Source organism: Hemitrygon akajei, chromosome 18 (assembly GCF_048418815.1).
Source record: "Hemitrygon akajei chromosome 18, sHemAka1.3, whole genome shotgun sequence".
Lineage (NCBI taxonomy): Eukaryota > Metazoa > Chordata > Chondrichthyes > Myliobatiformes > Dasyatidae > Hemitrygon > Hemitrygon akajei.
The window spans coordinates 33,858,628-33,880,908 of record NC_133141.1 but is presented as its reverse complement, the minus strand read 5'-3'; the positions used below and the strand labels follow the sequence as shown (position 1 = coordinate 33,880,908).

At 40.3% G+C, this 22,281-nt stretch overlaps 1 protein-coding gene across 5 annotated transcripts in view; it reads right to left on the bottom strand.

Annotated features, from left to right (window-relative positions):
* The window catches only part of LOC140741287 (signal transducer and activator of transcription 1-like), a 102,521-nt gene that overhangs the window by 76,668 nt on the left and 3,572 nt on the right, over positions 1–22,281 (bottom strand). For 2 of the 5 annotated variants that reach the window (XM_073071308.1, XM_073071311.1), the window contains exons 2-4: positions 15,603–15,737; positions 12,507–12,651; positions 7,146–7,244 (exon numbers count right to left, since the gene is read on the bottom strand). In XM_073071308.1, coding sequence (XP_072927409.1) covers positions 7,146–7,244; positions 12,507–12,651; positions 15,603–15,737 — 379 coding nt within the window. The remainder of the gene's footprint in view (positions 1–7,145; positions 7,245–12,506; positions 12,652–15,602; positions 15,738–22,281) is intronic. The other 3 variants (XM_073071309.1, XM_073071310.1, XM_073071312.1) reach the window with 2 other exon arrangements.

Here is a 22,281-nt window from a genome sequence, read left to right as displayed (position 1 = left end):
TCTCTTATGCAATTTTTGTAGCATCCTTTCCACGTGACCAGAATTTAACTCACTCTTCTGAGTGACCAAACCAATGTCTTGTACAGTTCCAACATGATGGCTTAACTCTTGTATGCAGTGACTCTATCCATGAAGGGATGCAAACTGAACACCATTCTCCACCCATATAGCCGTTTTCAGGGAGATGTCTACTTGCACCCTCAAGGTCATCCTGTACAATAATACTTAAAGGTCTCTATTGTTTAATGCATATGCCCCACCACCACCAAATCATTTCCTGCTAGGTCACCTCATAATACCTAGCATCACTTTATGTATATACAGTCTGTAGATAAGCTAATCATAAGTATTTATTTTTATTGTGCATTTTCATGTGTTCTTTATACTTGGTGTGTGTTTTTTTTTAAATGCTGCATGAGATCCAGAGTAACAATCATTTCACTCTCCTTTACACCCGTGTCCTGACAAATAACAACAAACATTCTTGAATCTTCCCAATCATTCTCTCCATCTAATCTCCAATCTACATGTCATCCAATTTACTTGTAAAAAATTTATATATAAAAAATGTCCTAGCACCATTCCCTGCAGTACAGACTGTCAGAAAGCTGTTAAGACTATAGAAAATTAAGACATTCAGCTCCAGACTGCTTCACCATTCTGATTTTCCCTTCCCTCAACCCTATTCTGCCTTCTACCATCAGCTTTGACACCCTATCTATCAGAACCCATCAACCTCTGCTTTACATATACCCAATAACTTGGCCTCTACAGCTATGAATTCCAGATTCACCACACTTTAGTGATAAATTCCTCCTCACCTCTATTCTAAAGGGACGTCCTTCTATTCTGAGGCTGTGCCTTTCAGTCCCAGACACTCCCATAATTGAGAACATTTTCGCCATGTCCACTCTGTCTAGGCCTTTCAATATTTGGCAAGTTTCAATGAGATTACCAGCCTCCTCCCCCATTTCTCCTGAATTAGGGTGTGTACAGGCCCAAAGCCATCAAATGCTCCTCATATGTTTAACCCTCAATCCCAGGATCATTCTTGTAAACTCCTCCTGTCCAATGTCAACACATCCTTTCTTAAGAAAGAGAAATACACAGTACTCCAAATGTGGTCTGACCAATACTTTAGCAAGACTCAGCTTTAGCCCCTTACTTTTATATTCTTGTCCTTTTTAAATGAATGCTAACATTGTAATTACTTTCCTTACCACTGACTCAACCTGCAAGTTAACCTTAAGGGAATTATGCACTAGAATTGAGTCACCTTGCACCCCCACTTCCTGAATTTGCTAACAATTTCAGGAAGTCTTGTCCTTCAATCTTCTATTGCTTTATTCTAATCTATTCCTTTATTGCTCTACTTGTTCTTATACCTATGACTGTGTGGTTAATTACAGCTCCAAAGCCATATTCAAATTTGCTGAAGACACCACTGCTGTTGGCCAATTCAAAAGGTGATAACTAATTAGCATATTGGAGGGAGATTGAAGATCTGGTTACAATAACCTCTCACTTAACATCAAAACCAAGGAGCTGATTATTGAGTACAGGAGGATGAAACCTATGTTCCATGAGCCAATCCTCGTTAAGGGATCAGAGTTGGAGAGGGTCCGTAACTTTAAATTCCTTGGCATTCCCTTATCAGAGGATCTGTCCTGGGACCAGCACGCAAGTGTCATCACAAAGACACAATGGCCTCTACTTTCTTAGAAGTTTGCGCAGATTCAGTACGTCATAGAAGTGTTTCAAGCGTGTAGATAGACGTACAGTGAAAAGTATCCGGACTGGTTGCATCATGACCTGCTATGAAAACACCAATGCCTAGGAATAGAAAAGCCTGCAAGAAGTGGTGGATACAGCCCAGTCCATCACAGGAAACCCCTCCCACCACTGAGCGCATATGCAAATAATGCAGCCACATGAAAGCAGCATCCATCAAGGATCTCTACTATCTAGGCCATACTCTCTTCTCACTACTGCTATCAAGATAGTTAATGTAACGTGCAGTGAGATTATTGGCTGGAGTTTAAAGCAAGGATTTAACTATCCTCTAGAATTGGCATTTATATGATGTACAACTAAATATTTGTGCTTCAGTAATATTTTGGTCAAATTTGAAAGGCAAGTCTGTGTAATTATATAAATGTGATTCTGTGATAAGTGATTTAGTCCATAAAATTTGGGTTCACACTGTAGAAGACCGTTTATTAAAATTGTGGCAGAACATTTACTCACATCCCTTAATGTCTCAAAATGCATGTCTGAATCCTGAAACTAGCTAGACTAACACAGATCCTACAACGGCTGTAATCATGAACAGCTCCAAGCAGGCATTAAAACGCTGTGCCCTTTGTCTTTTCCCAAAGTCACAAACAGTTTGCTCATACAATAATAGGTTTAATCTCCAAATACTTCAACTCAAATTTCTCTGTAATGCAGAGTTTGAATGCAGTTTTCTTTTGGGGGGGGGGGGGGCACAGGCCAATAAGGTTTCACCCCAGTGATTGCTATGCACGTGCACGCTATGCTGCATCACAGAATGCTGACAGGAGGCACACATCCAAACAGCTGGGTTTTGCTTTCATGCTGGTATCTGATGCTTAAAATACAAGCAAGCAGAGGAAGAATTCATTCAACAAAAGACAGTACTAAGAAATAAAAAGAATCTTTGGACAATAGTGCAAAATGTTATATTACAATTTCCCATGCAAAGAAATTAAGTTTAAATTTAAAGCACATGGCAACTGTAGGTCAGTGGATTGCCTCAGTAGATCCTAGTTGGAAACATCTAGTGCGCCCATTTGGCCCATTGGTGGTAACTTACAAAAACAGCATTTTAGCACGTAATGCAGACGTGGGAGTATATACTGGATTCCGATTAATTGGGCCATCGGTTAAACTGGGCAGCCACTTATTTGGGACAACTTTTGATGAACAAAGAAAATAACCTCTCATTTATTTCGGACAATATGTCGCTTGGGACAGGAGTCTGTTGCTTAACATAACTCTTGCTGGTTATGTGCACATTGTGTAGCTAAGAACAAACTACTTTTAAATAGCGCCAGTTGCATGTGTTTGTGTTCAAAAAGCAGTGATTTGCGTCACTGATAATGAGCAGCAAGACAATTTGGGACGTTTTGCTCACTGTAGTTTCAAGCATTCTGACTCGAAAATGCCAGAAACAACTGAGTGAAAATGAAACTATTTCACTACTTCAACAAGTTAGGAACTACAAAGCATTTTAAGGTAACGACAATTAACTTGAATGTTACCTTTGGTCCTCACTGGACACTCAGCTCTCAGCTGTGGCTCCAAGCAGCTGTTTGTATACAACAGCGGCCACACCCCAGTACACTATTTTGACAGGTGGGCTAAACCAGGTGAGGATAGCTAACGGATCTCATACCCCAGTGAGATAAGGGTAGGTCTGTCCTAACATGCAAAGTCAGCTCTGACAGACCAGGTGGATCAGTGAGATCCAATGGACAGGAAGGCAGTTCTGCAACGCTACATGGAGAGCAAAGGGCATGACGTGGCACAGAAGTCATGGTCATCCATTGCAACCAAGGAAGATCCCAAATGTGACAACTACTCGTCGAACTGGACCCCCCCCCCCCCCCGTGCAATGGGTTTTCCCACTTTGAAAACTCCCTGCATAGGTTTCCTGTCATCGTCGGATATGACAGACAGCCACCAGTAAAATAGGTAACGTTGTAAATTGTTCTGTATTTTATTTAAATACATAATTTGTTACTCAGTTAAACAGTAGTTTGTCCTTTTTAATTGTATCCATGAAACCTCAGCAAATTGGGGCAGCTCCCTAATTGGGCCAAAATGTACTGGCTCCGATGAATCCCATTTAACCGGAATCCACTGAACTTGCATCACAATAGAGGACAAAGTTAATGGCTTAATTTAAATTTTTACCTTACAAAATAGTATGCAAATCAAGTAGGTAGGCCAGTGGGAACTGGTTAATTAATATCAGGTGACAAACTGATAGATAAGAACAGAAATTCAAGGGCCCTGGCTAAAAATATAATATCTATAGAGTGTAGACTTTGAGGTAAAGTGTCCAAGCTATAAAGACATTCATGGCAGCTGATGTTTAAAGGAAATGCTGGTAATAGTAGGTCAAGCAACAACAGTGAAAAGAAACAAGAGTTAACATTTTGATTAATGACTTTTCATCAGAACTGGAGAAATGAGGAAGTTGTTGAAAGGGATCTCTGATAATTAGTGGTGGTGATGGTGATGTACTATTCATGGAACTGTTTGGAGAATGAGTGTGTGTGAGAGATTAAAGATGACAGGCTTAAAGATCAGGCTTTACATATCCTGTATTTGCATGAGGAAGTGCGCGAGAAGATGAAAAACCAGACAAGGGACTTGATCAAAGTACTTTTCCCAGGTGATCACAGAAGACAGAACTGGATCTTTAATTTTACCCTTTCTTAGCATCCAAGGATCCAACCTTTTGGTTTCATTCTCTGCCAATCGCTTGGACCTGCATTCACAGATTTTACACATCCCATCAGTGAGTCTATAAGCAAAAATCACAGCCTCAGAACACAAGGTCAGCCACTCAAGACTGAGGTGAGAAGGAATTTCTTTACCCAGAAGATGGTAAATCTTTTGAATTCTCTACCCAAAAGGAGGCTGTTGTCAAGAATATTCAGGACAGATCAATACATTTTGGGGTATTATTAAAGGAATTGAGCAAAATTTAGTTACAACCAGAGGGTGGCACTACAGAAGATGAGCCATGATTGCATTGCACAACAGGCAGAAGCTGCATGGTCTACTGTTGTTTGTTTCTTGTGTTGTGATGTAAACCTTCACAAATTGGTTACTCTAATGAAGCAAACTTTAATTTGTGTCTTAAAAATGTATCCTGCTGTAGAGGAGAACCGACAACGGGAAAATGCATTATAGCAGTCTTTAACAGCCATTTAATGAACTATTCCTGCTCTGGAAATGGATCAGTTGTGGCCTAGCTTCTTTGCCAAATAGCATCATCTGTGTGCAGGATTTATTGGACCACACCCACCAGTGGATGTCTTGCTGTCTACAGAAATGATGGTATAAAGATGAAGTCTTACTAGGTGGCTGCAGATACAATTGTGCACATCTTACATTGTGTCTCAGATGACCAGGGAAATACTTAAAACAGAATACAAAAGCAAATTCTCAGTGGCCACTTTATTAGGTACACCTGCTCGTTAATGCAAATATCTAATCAGCCAATCATGTGGCAGCAACTTAATGCATAAAAGCATGCAGACATGGTCAAGAGGTTCAGTTGTTGTTCAGACCAGACATCAAATGGGGAAGAGATGTGATCGAAGTGACTTTGACTGTGGAATAGTTGTTGGTGCCAGATGGGGTAGTTTGAGTATCTCAGAAACTGATCTCCTGGGATTTTTACGCACATCTCCAGAGAATGGTGAGAGAAGCTAAAAACATCCAGTGAGCAGCAGGTCTGTGGGTGAAAAGGCCTTGTTAATGAGAGGTCAGAGGAGAATGGCCAGACTGGTTCGAGCTGACAGGAAGGCGACAGCACCTCAAATACCCACATGTTGCAACAGCAGTGTGCAGAAGAGCATCTCTGAATGCACACCATGTTAAATTTTGAAGTGAATGGGCAACAGTTCTGAAGACCACAAGCATATACTCAGTGGCCACTTTACAGGAGGCCATTGTGTAGACTCTGTCTGTGCCATGCTGTTTTACTTGGCCAACTGAAAATGAAGAGAATCACAAGTTTTTTTTGGCTTTTACCTTTCAACTATATTCTCATATCCCCAGCAAAAAAAAACAATCATTGTCAAAAACTTTGTTGATGTCAATTACATGAGAAGTGGGGAAATAGAAAAAAAAGCTCTGATTAAAGTTGCTGTTCAGTTTTGGGAATACATGAGAAAATTTAAGCAAAGCGAGAAAGAACTGGTAGTACGAGGGGTGATTGATAAGTTTGTGGCCTAAGGTAGGAGTCAATTTTAGAGAACCTGCCACACTTATTTTTCAACATAGTCCCCTCCTACATTTACACACTTAGTCCAGCGGTCGTGGAGCATGTGGATCTTGGACCTCCAGAAAGTGTCCACAGATGGGTGATTGATAAGTTCGTGGCCTAAGGTAGAAGGAGATGAGTTATACAGCTCTCGCTACATTTATTTTAAGACTTAACAGGGCTGAATTAGCAAAGAAAATCCCTTGACTCTCAATTCCTTTTTAGGAATCTAGAATTGTCAGAACCTGCTCCTTACCAGGAGGCATAGATCCCAGACTCTGATGATCTACCACATTCACCCTTCAGATCCTGGACTCCCTCAAGTTCCTTCTCATTACGAATAAGCTTCCATTGCAAACAGATAACAGAATGGTCGGAAAGAGCGTGCATCAGAATTTACTAGAGTCCATAAACATGTAGCACACTACAAGTCAATTTGCTGTGTGTTTATTCAGGGTGCAATACAAATTCTCTAGTTAAAGACAGGCACATTTGTATATTTTTAAATGTTATCAAAAGGCTGCCAGGGTGGTTATTTTTCCTGACACACCAAAACTGAAAGTACCTTGGATGGCAGTGTTATGAAATGAAGCAACATGCTAATATTTCCAGAGAAACATCAGATCTTTTCATCTTCTCTCAGATGAGAAGAGTATTCATTCTTTCATCTCCAAAATGGTGGATTCTCCTCAACAGATTGTTCTACCTCTAACAATGCCTCACAAAGCTAAATCATTCTATCATTTGCGCTTGCTGCAGACATTGCTTCCCTTAGTCTAGAGTAGGACAACTTCAGAGCATCCAGGTGCCCTCAAGGAACCACTTGGCTACTGGACGCATCATTATTGCAGCATTTCATGCGCATTCACCAAAAGCACAAGGAGATTTATTTGAAAGGAGCATGACATGATACTAATGCAATAAAACAAGGCCACCAGTCTAAGACTAGATTAAATCAGCTCCACACCACGACTGAACAGCCCCACATTGCGAATGGTCAATGTACTGGAGAGATCCAGGTTCGTCTGACAGCCTGGGCTCCTGAAGAACTACCAAAAAGAAAAGATTAGTGGATTAACAAATAAATACATACTTTGGCCTTCATTTGCATTCTTCATACCTGCTGATCCTCTGCAGCATTGCTTAGGATCATCTTCTCCTTATTCAGGTAAGAAGCGACATTCTTTGCCAATAGAACAGGGTCCTCTCCATAATAAGCCTAATGAAAGAGAAGCCAAAGTATTAACATGCTATACAGAGCAGCTTACTGTGATGACTGTAGGTTCCTTCTTGTAGTACACAGGTGATACAACTATGCCCCCACTGGTTCTTCTAAAGGGCTTTCCAATTGCTTATTCAGAATCAAGCAATTACGTAATCTCCCCCTTTAAGTAGTTATTCGATTTCCTTTATCACTGAATATATCCCCACAATCCTTTCCGATAGTAAATGCACATTACATCACTAACACGTTAATATTGCTATTTATACTGTAGCCGGCCCGCAACTGCTTTTTAGTTATCTTAACAAACAGTAACCAGGGCATTTGGTTTAAAGCTTCCCTTTTGTCCTCTTCTGCCCAAGGCCCTGCAGGCAAAGTAGAAAGGCAATGGTTGTTAGTATAGAAATTCTCTCCATTCTACTACATTCAATAACTATGATTAACGTTTTACAGAGGTGAAGGTCCGAGACAAGCTGATGAAAGACTGATCAACTCAAAATAGTGAGGACAGATTTCCATTTCCCAGCTATCAGGAGCTACAAAATGATTACAAGACTATTGAAAAGGTTTAGTCCCACTTCAAACACACTGCCTGTTGCAACATAAACCCATTTACTCAGAATCTAGATCATAAAATTTCTGCAACTTTGGCGCCATTTTTAGTTTACTGAGCCAAACCAGAGTTGGATTGCTGCAGGGATACAAAATTTCTGAAGTACTCATGCTCTTTAATCCAAGATTCAATGAAAAGGACTACGAATTTAGAAAATCTTGGTTTCAGACAACATATTTGAGAGTCATATTATGACAGTCAAGTAAAGCAGCTACAACTGGCAATGATCATTTCACTCTTGCAATAAAGAAAGCAGGCATTTAACCTTAAAGGTAGTATCAATAGTCGTACTTTATTAAACTAGTAGAATGGGAATTCTAAATTGCAGCCATATTGCTCCATTATTCTCGCATTCCTTCATTCAAAGCTTAGACACTCAAATTTTGCGCTTGTTCTGCTTATTCATTGGATGCATTTCCACATTTCATAGCTGGAGATATTGTTTGGAAATGATATTGCAAAAAAAAATTAATTGGTACAACATTAAGGGTTTGACAATGTAGCCAATGCTTGAGAAAGAAAGCTCCTTTAGTCAATTACTTTGAACTGCAGCAAATCTTTGTAGACAAATTTTGCAGCAATGTTGCGCACAAGATTCAAATCACAGTAAGCATTTAGCAAGTTGTAATGACTAGAGGAAGCCAGCTGAAACACTGGGAGAATCCTATCCTTGGAAGAGTGCAACATTCCCTCAGTACTTACATGAAATGGCAGCCAACATTACACGTACTGAAGTGAGACTATTGGAAGGAAATGGCTTCTCTTTTGCGCCCCTTTCACAAACACATCATGACTGCAAAACTTACTCTATGAATTTGTGCCTTTGGTTTCTATGACCACCATGGAAAGAGTTAGAAATACCAGCAATCTGGCCAATTAAAAGTAGCAAACAAGCTGGAGGGAACAGAAATCTCAGATCTTATTTTCACCTCTGCTGGTCCCAACAACGTCAGGGTGTTTGAGGCAATTCAGTAACCGCAACTAACACAAAAGACAGAGTAAAATACAGTTGATGAAATACAGCCAAACAAAATAACTTATTTGAAATCATTTACTTATTAAAAAACATGAATTGCCAAACCAGTCCTAAAGCAAAACAATCCAGTTTAGTCGAAAACAAGTGTAAGAAATGTGCATAAAAAATTTCTGCAATACAAGTTTTGCACATGCTACTTCTGTATTTGATTTCACAGGTGTGACACAACTAACAATTTCTATGCAAAACATGTATCAACAGTACAAATCAAGTTACGTCATTAAAGGCAATTGCACGAAAAAGTTTAACATTGCTAAAATTAGAATGCAGACTACCTCACCCGTTATGATTCATTGGTATGCACAGTCTGCAACATATTCATATAATTAATATATCTGGGAGCTGAAAGCAACAGAATACTCAAATTCACTGTTGGTCTCCAATGTCACATTACAGATTCTGGTCATCTGAACCACAGGGAATATGGAAATACAAGGTAGGATGGTATTGATGCACCATGAATATCTCTTCCACTTGGTTCTTGCACTGGGCTCCATTGACTCGAAATGTTTTCGGAAGGGAAGCAAAGGCCAAAAGATGGGAGGCTTATTACTACCAGCAGCCAGATAGTACCAGCAACATGCATTGACTTGGCAGGGTACAGAACAGCTGAAAAATTGAGCAGAGAAATGGCAGATAAGAGTTCAATTCAGGAAAGTGTGAAGTGATTTATTTTGGGAGGTCACATACAGGTGGAAAGTATACAGTAGACAAAACAGCCCTTGGGAGCATTTACAGAGGGATCTTGGGGTGCAAGTCCATAGCTCCCTAAAAGTGGCAATACACGTGTTCAGCATGCTTGCCATCATGGATAAGGCAGAGAGTACAAAAGTTAGGAAGTCACGTTGCAGCTGTGACTATGTTAGCAGTCCAAACACAAATGGACTAGAACAAATCTGGAGTCTTCTGTGCAGCTCTGATCACATTACATGAAGAATATGGAGTCTGCGGAGAGGATACTGATGAGATTTACCAAGAGGTGTATTAGCTACAATGAGAGTTTGGACAAACTCAGACTGTTTTCTCTGAAATGCTGGAGGCCAAGGGCATCCTGATAGAAGCGTATAAAATTAAAAGTGGCATATATAGGATAGTCAGTCATTTTCCCAGGATGAAAATGTCAAATTCTAGGAAGCATGGATTTGGGATGAGAGGGGAAGAGTTTAAAGGAGATATGCAAGTTATAGACTGTAACTAACACACACAGACTGTGTGATAGATTCCTGGAATGTGCTGTGAGCAAAGGTAGTGAAAGCAGGTACCATAGCAATGATTTAGTATTTAAACAGGGAAGGAAGAGGGGGATGTAGGCAGATAGGATTAATTAAACTGCCTATTCCTGTGGTGTACCACTTAAAAAATAGAATATCCTTTCATAACTGAAGCTTGCAGGGGTACGCATACTATCTTGTGTGAAGGTGAGGAACATTGACTTTAAAAATCCCAGGTGTCACAGAATGTTCTCCAGTGACCCTGCCAAGATATTCACACATTTCGGGGCAGAGGTCCACATGACTATAGGCTGACCTGCTTTGAGATTTGCACTCAAATTGGGGAATTAGAGGTTCAGAAAACAAGAAAAACCATGATGCATTACATGGCATTTTAAAATCAAAACAAATCAAAATTCTTAACATTCACTTCCCACTTCTGAGGGAATTGGTCTCCAATTGTAACTGTAATGAAGCAGATCAAGAACTTTCCATTTCCCCAAATGCAAGTTTTACCCAGAAGCAATCAAAGAATTTTTAATTTTACTTAATTTGCCTACTTGAAAGCAAGATAAAAGGAACTACATGAGGTATAGTGGAATGCTCCACTTCATCAGATTCACCTCCCATCTGCCATCAGATTTCTGAACAGTCCATGAACACTTCCTCACTGTTTAGATCTTTTCTTTTTGCACCATTTCCTATTGTTTTAACGTATAGTAATTTTATGCATTGCCCTATAGAATACTGCTGCTGTTGGCATCAACAACCAGCACAGTTTGAGGATGTGCTGGGGGCAGCCCACAAGTGTTGCTACACTTCTGGCACCAACGTAGCATGCCCAAAACATACTAACCCTAACCTGCACGTCTTTGGAACGTGGAAGGAAACCGGATGTGCAGCCAGTTTAAGTTCCCAGTGTGTGGCTGTGCTATAGAAATCACTGAGATTGTAGGTTTGATTTCAGATCTCAGCTGTGATTAGAGTTGCAACCTCATTGTTGGCAAGGATGCTCTAATTGGAGTAATTCATTCTGGACCAAGAGAGGGAGAGGTCATTCAAGATTAATACTTTTGACAACTATTTTCCCAGGACCATTCTGTAAAATTTGTACTGCCTCTAAGGAAAAGCTTTCTAAAATGTGGGATTCAAAACTGTTCAGAGTGCTCCAGATGCAGGTTAACTGGGACTTTATAGCTGCAGTGCAACTTTCAATCTCTTATTCTAGCCCTATTTATGTGAAGGGCTGTGATGCACCATCAATAACTCACTCTGTGAACTAAGAAGCGAGATATCGGCTTTTATTGACTGGAAGAATGAACAACACTACATCCTGGAGAATGAGGCCAGGCGTCAGGCCTCAATCGCCTTTATACAGGGGTCTGTGGGAGGAGCCACAGGAGCAGTCCAGACAGGTATATGTAGTTCACCACAGGCTGGCATTCTGTGAGCACTCTGGATTGTTAGATCACTGTGATATTTTGATGATCCCATACATGGGCCTCGATCTCATTGGATTGCCCTTGTTTATAGATTTTTAATATTTAGAAAGTTATCGGCTCTTTTAAGAAATTGGATCCAGCAAAAAGCAAACTGCTAGAAGAACTCAACACATAGGCATCCATCTGTGGGTCCGCAGAATTCCTCCAGCAATTTGTGTTTTGCTCCAGATTGCATCCATAGTCTCTCGCCTCCAAATTGGAGGATAATGCACTTGATAGCAATTAAATTCACTTGCATACTTTTAATATCCACTGGCATAATCTATAAATCATCATTATCATTTGCTTGCAGTGCTGCCTGATGTGTTTGGATATATTGGTTTCTGTTCTACCATCCAAGTCATTTATAAACCTAGTCAATAAAATGTGCCCCCCCAAAAAAAAACACATTTCCTAATGTTAATTAAACATGTAAAAATGCGAGTTTGGGGGGGGGGGGGGGGGGGGAGAGAAGGGTGGCGTAGAGAAGACAAGAAATACCTGACAAGTACATACATGGAAGAACAGCATTAGTTCTGCCAATATGCCAACTGTAACAGCCATACAAAGCAGACAAACGAGTTTTAATTCCAGTCGTACAGCATTGGCTGATCACAGCCCAAATGACAAATCAGCCTCTGGGTAATCATTCTTGGTGTGCAGCTTCAAACAAAGAATGGAAGTCAACTAATACAAATGAAAGCATACCTTTGGAGAAGAGCCGGGGGGGGGGGGGGGGGGGGAATGAATCAACTGGAGACAAATAATTCAATTCGGGAGCCAAAATATCATGGTTTCCTTCTACCCCAGCACTTCAGCTCAAAGTAATATCTCTATTACACTATTCCAGGCTACAAGTCGACAGCAGCCAGTTTAAACAGTAAACAGCAACGATTTAGGATTTAGACTGCACAATACCTGTATATTATGCTTGTATCTCTTGAAATTGTGCTGGCAAACAAACAACTTGTCCTGTATAAAGCGGCTGTATTGATTGTTGATTTGGTCCAACAGATTCTGGTAGTGAATGGTGGCCAGTGAGTAATTGGTTATGGCTTTATCCCTGGAAAGAGAATAGGACGACATACTTCATTCTGTTTTGAAACTGCGTACACTCAACCACACTGCTTTATCTCTCTCCTTATATCTAACTGTCCATAAGAAACAGAAGTAGAATTAGGCCATTCAGCCCATCGAATTTTCTCCATGTTATATAATGCCGCAGACACCTTGCCACTTCTGAGCAACTAGAGCCAACCTTTAAAATCTCAAATACAAGTCCCTCTACTTCATAGTAGATGTTAGAACTTCACAAAATTATGCTCCACTGTTAAGACCTTTTGCAAAACAAAAACCTCTGAACTTCTCTTTACCCATCTCCTATCTATGGTATTGAAAAAACGTATCAATAGATTTTACTTGCAAGCTCAAAGTAATTAATCACTGCAAAGGATACGTGGAACTAAAATGAATCACTGACTGAATTCAAATGTAAAAAAGGGCTGTGGCATCCACAGGACCCAACAACTATGAGTCAGCATGTGCAAGAGAGGCAAGGTCAGGTAAAGAAAAACAAAGAACAAAGATGGTGAACTCAATCTTTCTACGTTCCTTAGCAATGCAATCAGCTTGGCGTGTTTAAACCAATAACCAATTTTAACTATTTTGTCAATTTTTTTAAAAAATTGACTGACTCATGCATTTCCAAACATTCTTTGGCCTCATGGATTCCATTAGTCACTTAGCATTACTCATCCTCCAGATTTCCCTCAGCTTAGTTCCGGAAGGATCTGGGCAAGTTGTAAAACAAAATATATGGAGAATATCCAAGCAATCTGGTGTCACATGGGACTGACGTGCACTAAATAGGCCATTCTCCACAAGTTCAGGCAAACAGTACAATTCAAAACATATCTGGGCATCATCTTACACGTTTCAGTGGTTCATGATCTTGAAAATCACAACACATAGATTAGTAAGGATGCAAACGTCATGCCACTAGCTCTACTATGCTTTGTAAGGCCTGGTGCCTGATGGGAAGAGGAAAAGACATTTGTTCATGTGATCCTGGTGAATGAACACAGCCCTCAGGAGGGGGATAAGAGCAGACCAATTAGGATTAAGTCACCCAGACCTTCAAAGCTGCACCACCATTTAGTAAAATATAGCTGATCCAACTGGTACCTCAATTTCACCCACATTCCCATTGCCAGAAACTTTTCAAACCCTTAATAAGCCAGCAATCTATCTCTGCCTTTAAAATATTCAAAGACTTTATCATAACTGGCCTTGGAGGGAAAGAGTTCACCGAGGGGGGAGAAAAACTCCACCTTAGTCTTAAACAGGCAACCCTTTACCTGAAAGTGATGACCTAGTTCCAGATTTTCCACACGAGGAAACATCTTCCACATTCACCCAATTTCCCTCATGATCCATTATGTTTCAATAAAATTGCACCCCCCCCCGCAGTCTCTCTCTCTCTCTCTCTTCTGTGAACTCCACAATACAACCACAACCTGTCCAATTTTCCCCTCATGAGACAAACCACCCATTCCAGGGATCAGTTGAGAAATAAAACAAGATTCTACAGATACTGAAAATCTAGAGCAACACACATAACCTTCTCAGAACTGTTCCCAAGATGTTAATATCTGTCCTTAAAACAGTGGCACAGTACACCATATGTGGTCTCATCAATGACTTGGATGAATGCAGGAAAATATTTAAAACATGACCCAAATGGTGAGAGATTAGAGTTATGAGATGTAGAGAGATCTGAATGGCCTCATGCAGTATTCACAAGAGACTAGTAATACAGGCAAAGCAATTAATTAGGGAAGCTAATAGAATGTTGTCATTTATGGCAAGGTAAATTGAATACAAAGACATGGATTTGACCATCAATACACAGTGCTTTGTGTATTGCTCTTGGAATGGTGGGTTGGTTTATAAGGTTGGACAGGCTAAGCTAGTCTCTGCTGGAGTTTTAGAAAAAAAGATGGGGAAACTTCTGGAACAGATAAGATCCCAAGGAACCTTGACATGATGGGTATGAAGAAATCATTTCCTCTTGGGGGTGGAAGAATTCAAAATCAGGTTCGCCATTCAAAGAAAACCCTCATTTCTGAGTCATGAGATGTCCTAATAGGATAGTGGAAGCAGGGCATTTCAAGTATTGTTTGAGGTAGCACAGACCCTTCAGTAAAAAGGGGAGGATTAAAAGGTTTGTAGGTAGGTCACAGATCAACTATTCGGTTACTGAATAGTAGAGAAGGGTTGAGGGGCCAAAGTGTCTAAACCTTTCTAATTTGCCTGTTCGCATTACCTCCTGAAGACTGGATTCAGTCACCAGGACTGTGTTACCTGTGCATTTAGTCTCTGATGTAGCTATACACTTCAGGTTTTGGCTAAAGACTTCAGCCACTATTTCATCCCATCACATGAACTTCAGGAACTAATCAAGCTGATCAAACACCAATAATAATATTTTCCATCCTGCCAGGACATGGGACATGGAAATTGTGCAATTTACTAGTATTCACCTAGTTCTGGTCAGGTCAAAGTGGTTACTTAGCCAACTTAATCACAACTTTCCACAGGACCAATAATACACAAACTTTGAATGCTTATCTGAACCAACAAGCAAAAATTAAAAAATTAGTTTCTGCATTCAGTATCACTCAGGCCTCAGTGAAGAACTCCAACATGTGACATCCCAAATTAAGAATACAATGCAACAATTCAATCACTTAATTAAAAAACAGAAACATTCTTCTTGTAGAAAACTTAGGCGTCTACACGTCACCCCTGTTGCAAGAATACTCGAACCAGAGCAGGAGACAGGCATATTTACAGGAAGGACAAAAGAGAATAAAAACCTCCTCAATCATTGTCTCTTTACCTCTAAGATGATAGAAGTACTTATAAAAAAGGTAGTGAATGAAGTATTTAATACAAGGAATGCAGCACTTTTATTTAAGTAGAAATGGGTTCTTCCTTTACATCTTAACATACCAGTCCTGACTTTCAATCCAATGAGCAAGATACTCCCGAATATCCATGGGAAAGTTTTCATCCTGGTACAGATGATGCAACTGCTCCAAGTACTTTGTATCCAGTTGTTTGAGCTTCTCCCACTGACTCATGCTGCTAGGAAAAAAAGGTAATATTGCATTAACAAAGGATCAATGGACTGTGTATACAATGGAGGTTAGCAGCACCATAACACTGTCCTATCTTGGCCAGGGTAAGTAGCAGTAATGTTGCAATCAGTAGCACCAAACATCAGCATTAAGAATGCTCTGATTAACGTACGGCAAGGGTCAGATACCAAAATAAAATTTCTACACTGCCCTAATTTACTTATCCCACTGCCCTCATCTGTCTGATGTTTCCTCTTTATGGGTTGTGTGTGACTGGCAATGTAATACTGAACATTGAGCACATTATCCATTGGACTAGAATTGCCTAACATTAGTTTCACAGAGGATAGGTGAAGATAATTGCAAGTCATTCTTAAATTTGGAGTGGATTCAGATTCCAGTCTTTGAAGTAAATTGATCTTTCTAGATACATTCTGCACAGCCATCACAATTCAATCATGAGTACAACAATCAAAAGGAAGGGAACCCAGAACTTTTTTTTTTGGGGGGGGGGGAAGAAGAGAGAAAGCAGGGAGACTCTGTAACCATGCACTTTATATAGAACACTATATACAGGCCCTTTAGCCTACAATGTTGTACTGACCCTTTAACCTACTCTAAGTTCAGTCTGACACTTCCCTCCTACATAAATTTCCATTTATCTTTCACCCATGTGCTCATCCAAGTTTCTCAAGTGTCCCTAATGTACGTCTCTACCACCATCATTTCACGCACCTAGCACTGATTAAAAACCTACCCGATAACCCCCCCCCCCCATACTTTCCTCCACTCACCTTAAAATTATGCCCCCTGGTTTGAAGGCAAAATCTTAGTAGTTGTGAAAAGGTGTAAAGAAAAAGGTAAAATACCAAAAAATAATTCATCACATTCAGACCTCATTACTGAGCAATCACTGATTGAGCTCAAGAACTCAGCCAGCCAGTTTCATTAGGGCTAGTGTACTGATAGTATCAAACCTGGCTGCAATGCCACTGAAAAATGCCTACTTTAATTGTTCTGGCATCTGCATCTTTGGCATTTGGGATGTGATCATCTTAAGGGAACAGATTTTAAAGCTATTTTTTTTTTCCTTGGAGGACCAATCTTTCAGGACCACATTCCAGAAAAAAAAAATGGCTCCATAATCACTGGGTTAGATCACACCAGGGAACACTGCACTGTCACTCTATGTACAGGAATCATTGAAAAATTGATACAGGAATTTGAGTGCAAGGGTTAAAAACAAAAATACCAAACTGAAGTGAGGTGCAGGAACTCAATACTGTGACATTTAGTCTAGCATGTGTAAAGCTGATCAAATGGAGTGATTCTTTTTCTGATAAGGTATTCATCATTGAGTACTGTTGAAGGTTTAATAAGCCAAATGGAAAGCATTTATGACCTGATGAGTTAACTTTTGAGAATCTTGGAGTTTATGGAAGCATAGTCATTTTACTTCTCTGCAGTTACAATGAACTTTCATGGAAATAGTTAAAAAGGCATTTTTTTAAAAAAACTACCATTTTACTGAGTAACAAATTTATTTAAATGAAATACAAAAAAATTGTTCAGCAATAGAGTCCAGTCCCCATTAATCGCCAAATAAACAAAGGGAATCCCGGCAATTTTTTCCAATTAGTTTTTGTTCTTCAAGAGTTGTCCCAAATAGGTGGCTGCCCTGGTTAACCAATGGCCCAATTATCCAGAATCCACTGTACTAGGAAACAAAGAAAAATTTTAAAAAATAATTCTATTCCTCTCCAGGTCATCTAAGGAATGCCACTACAAGGAAACAATTGACAGGACAATACATTGCCAAGTGATTAATGTATGTGTTGCTAATGGACCACAATATATAAAGTCTACAGTATCCTTTTGTATTGAAGAAAATGTTTTCAATGTAAACAAGCAATCAAGAAATTGGAAGGAAAGTGATTAAACTAGGAAGTTAACTGTTGAAGGTCAAGGCATACTACTTCTGTTGTCAGCTCTGGGCCTGGACGAAAGGAGCAAAAAAAAAACAAACAAGCAGCTTATAGGATGGGGTAAGAGGCAGAACAAGCCTCTTGTTGGATTTGGAGTAGGCGAGAGGAGGGAAGCTGGAAGCCAGGAGCAGATAGCCAGTGATTTGGCCACCACTGCTGGCCCACCAACTGGAGAGTGTTGTGGTTAGGGGTCGAAACACTCTGAAGGTTGGGAACCACCTGATGACATCTGCTCCTGGCTGAAGGCTACGGTTATCTCATAAGGTATTTGGAGAATGCACCCTAACAGGTGTATGTAACAAGTAGATTTAAAAAGTGTGCAAGGAGAGGTTTCTGGAAAGCTGGAAAAATACCAATGTCACCCAAGATAGGAGTAGTCTCTCAAAACTATCCTACTATTCAATGAATGATCCTGCACCATTTGTGCCAGGCCTCATCTCTTCTGTCCCAGTTCCCTGCAACCCTCCAATTCCCCACTCTTTCAAAACTCTGCCTCCTTTTTAAACATCTTTATTTCCCCTCCCACCATAACCCTGCCTCTTGAAACTTAAATCCTTAATTTTCTTTTCTTTCTCCGATGTCAACCAGTTCTCCCTCCACCCACTGAGTATTCCCAGCAGTTTCATGTTTTATTTCAGATTATTTCAGCACAATATTTTGGTCTTGTGTTGTTATTCACTGTCTGACGTCATGCATGTAGATTCACCATTTAAATTGGAGGGTCAATAGCTATTGATATCTGTGAGCCTTATCCCACAGAGGAGGAAGTAAAAATAAAAACTGAAGGCAAGTCAGGTTCAGAATCAGGTTTAATATGTCGTGAAATTTGTTAACCTAGCGGCAGCACTACAATGAAATAAATAATAATGTAATTGTTACTTATTCTTTCCTATATTAAGTATATATTAAATAATTTAATTAAAAATAGTGCAAAAACAGAAGTAATATTTAAAAAGTGAAGTAGTATTCATGGGTTCAATGTCCATTCAGATGGCAGGGGAGGGTGTAAGAGGAAGAAGCTGTTCCTGAATCGCTGAGTGTGTGCCTTCAGCCTTCCGTACCTCCTACCTGATGGTTACAGTGGGAAAAAAAGGCATGCTCTGGGTGCTGGAGGTCCTGAAGGCACACACTCAGCAATTCAGAAACAGCTTCTTCTCCTCTGCCATCCAATTCCTAAATGGACATTGAATCTTTGGACACTACCTCACTTTCTTTTAAATATACAGTATTTCTATTTTTGGCACAATTTTTAATCTATTCAATATACATATACTGTAATCAATAGAAAATAGACAGTAGGTGCAGGAGTAGGCCATTTGGCCCTTCTAGCCAGCACCGCCATTCACTGTGATCATAGATGATCATACACAATCAGTACCCCGTTCCTGCCCTCTCCCCATATCCCTTGACCCCACTATCTACAAGAGCTCTATCTAACTCTCTTTTGAAAGCATCCAGAGACTTGGCCTCCACTGCCTTCTGGGGCAAAGCATTCCACATATCCACCACTCTCTGGGTGAAAAAGTTTTTACGCATCTCTGTTCTAAATGGCCTACCCCTTATTCTTAAACTGTGGCCTCTAGTTCTGGACTCACCCATTAGCGGGAACATGCTTCCTGCCTCCAGCGTGTCCAATCACTTAATAATCTTATGTTTCAATCAGATCCCCTCTCATCCTTCTAAATTCCAGTGAATACAAGCCCAGTCGCTCCAATCTTTCAACATATGACAGTCCCGTCATCCCGGGAATTAACCTTGTGAACCTACGCTGCACTCCCTCAATAGCAAGAATGTCCTTCCTCAAATTTGGAGACCAAAACTGCACACAATACTCCAGGTGGGGTCTCACCAGAGCCCTGTATAGCTGCAGAAGGACCTCTTTACTCCTATACTCAATTCCTCTTGTTATAAAAGCCAGCATGCCATTAGCTTTCTTCACTGCCTGCTGTACCTGCATGCTTGCTTTCATTGACTGATGTACAAGAACACCTAGATCTCGTTAGACTTCCCCTTTTCCTAACTTGACTCCATTTAGATAGTAATCTGCCTTTCTGTTCTTGCCACCAAAGTGGATAACCTCACATTTATCCACATTAAACTGCATCTGCCATACATTTGCCCACTCACCCAACCTGTCCAAGTCACCCTGCATTCTCATAACATCCTCCTGACATTTCACACTGCCACCCAGCTTTGTGTCATCAGCAAATTTGCTAATGTTACTTTTAATCCCTTCACTTAAATCATTAATGTATATTATAAACAGCTGCGGTCCCAGTACCGAACCTTGCGGTACCCCACTGGTCACAGCCTGCCATTCCGAAAGGGACCCGTTAATCGCTACTCTTTGTTTCCTGTCAGCCAGCCAATTTTCAATCTATGTCAGTACTCTGCCCCCAATACCATGTGCCCTAATTTTGCCCACTAATCTCCTATGTGGGACTTTATCAAAGGCTTCCTGAAAGTCCAGGTACACTACATCCACTGGCTCTCCCTTGTCCATTTTCATAGTTACATCCTCAAAAAACTCCAGAAGATTAGTCAAGCATGATTTTCCCTTCATAAATCCGTGCTGACTCGGACTGATCCTTCTACTGCTATCCAAATGTGTCAAAATTTCCTCTTTTATAATTGACTCCAGCATCTTTCCCACCACTGACATCAGGCTAACCGGTCTATAATTCCCTGTTTTCTCTCTCCCTCCTTTCTTGAAAAGTGGGACAACATTAGCCACCCTCCAATCAGCAGGAACTGTTCCTGAATCCATAGAACATTGGAAAATGATTACCAATGCATCCATGATTTCTAGAGCCACCTCCTTAAGTACCCTGGGATGCAGACCATCAGGTCCCGGGGACTTATCAGCCTTCAGACTCAACAGTCTATCCAACACCGTTTCTTGCATAATATAAATTTCCTCAGTTCATCCTTTACCCTAGTTCCTTTGGCCACTATTACATCTGGGAGATTGTTTGTGTCTTCCCTAGTGAAGACAGATCCAAAGTACCTGTTCAACTCGTCTGCCATTTCCTTGTTCCCCATAATAAATTCACCCGTTTCTGTCTTCAATGACCCAATTTTGGTCTTAACTATTTTTTTGCTATTCACATACCTAAAGAAGCTTTTACTATCCTCCTTTATATTCTTGGCTAGTTTACCTTCGTACCTCATTTTTTCTTGGCATATTGCTTTTTTTGTTATCTTCTGTTGCTCTTTAAAAGCTTCCCAGTCCTCCGGTTTCCCGCTCATCTTTGCTATGTTATACTTCTTCTCTTTTATTTTTATACTGCCCTTTACTTCCCTCGTCAGCCACGGCTGCCCCTTACTCCCCTTAGGATCTTTCTTCCTCTTTGGAATGAACCGATCCTGCACCTTCTGCATTTTTCCCAGAAATACCTGCCATTGTTGTTCCACTGTCATCCCTGCTAGGGTATTGTTCCATTGAACTTTGGCCAGCTCCTCCCTCATAGCTCCATAGTTCCCTTTGTTCAACTGTAATACTGACAACTTAATTATAATTTTGTTTTTTTCTTCTACATTATGTATTGAACTGCTGCTGCTAAGTTAACAAATTTCACAACACATGCTGGTGATAATAAACCTGATTCTGACACTACAGAGGCTGGTTTTGACTAATTTTACAACTTTCTGTAGCTTCTTTCAATCCTGCACCACACACACACTCACTCTCTGGAAGGTGATGCAGTCAGAATGCTCTCCATGGTACATCTGTACAAGTTTGAGTGTTTTAGGTGACAAACCAAATCTCAAACTCCTAATGAAATATAGCCACTATCTTGCCTTCTTAATAGCCGCATCGATATGTGGGGACCAGGTTAGGTCGAAGTTGACCTCTTATGAAAGGCAACACTGAATGTGGAGTTCTACTTCCTTCTTGCATATTCTAGATCCTAACTGCTTCACTTCTCAGCAAATGGTAAAAAAAAGATTAGACCTTCCATCGCAAGGATATGGAGTATTCAAGCACAATTCCTTTGCAGCGTAATCCATCAAAACAACACAGATTGGTACTTCTATCAGTGCTGAGAATACATTTGCAGGAACAAGTCACTCCAGACTGAGAGATGCATTGCTGACTGTGCTACTGTGTTGGGAAGCAGACAACTCTCCAAAGCTGACCGTGGAGAAACTGGCTGTGAGAACTGGGCTGGAGCAAGTGGTGCAGACACTCAGCACTGAGATGTGTGGTTCAGAGCTACAGTCGGCCCTCCTTATCTGCAGATTCAACCAACCGTGGATCGGGAAAACCCAGAAGTTCTCTCTCCAGCACTCGTTGTTTGAGCATATACAGACTATTTTTTCTTGTCGTTATTCCCTAAACAATACAGTATAACAACTATTTACACAGCATTTACATTTTATTAGGTATTATAAATAATCTAGAAATGACTTAAAAGTACAGGCACTCCCCGGGTTATGAATGAGTTCCATTCCTGAGTCCGTCTTTAAGTTGGATTTGAAGTCGGAACAGGTACATCCGGTATTATTTAGCGTCAAACGTTTTTCTTAGTATATAGTACATAGTTTACCTTTCTATACATATAA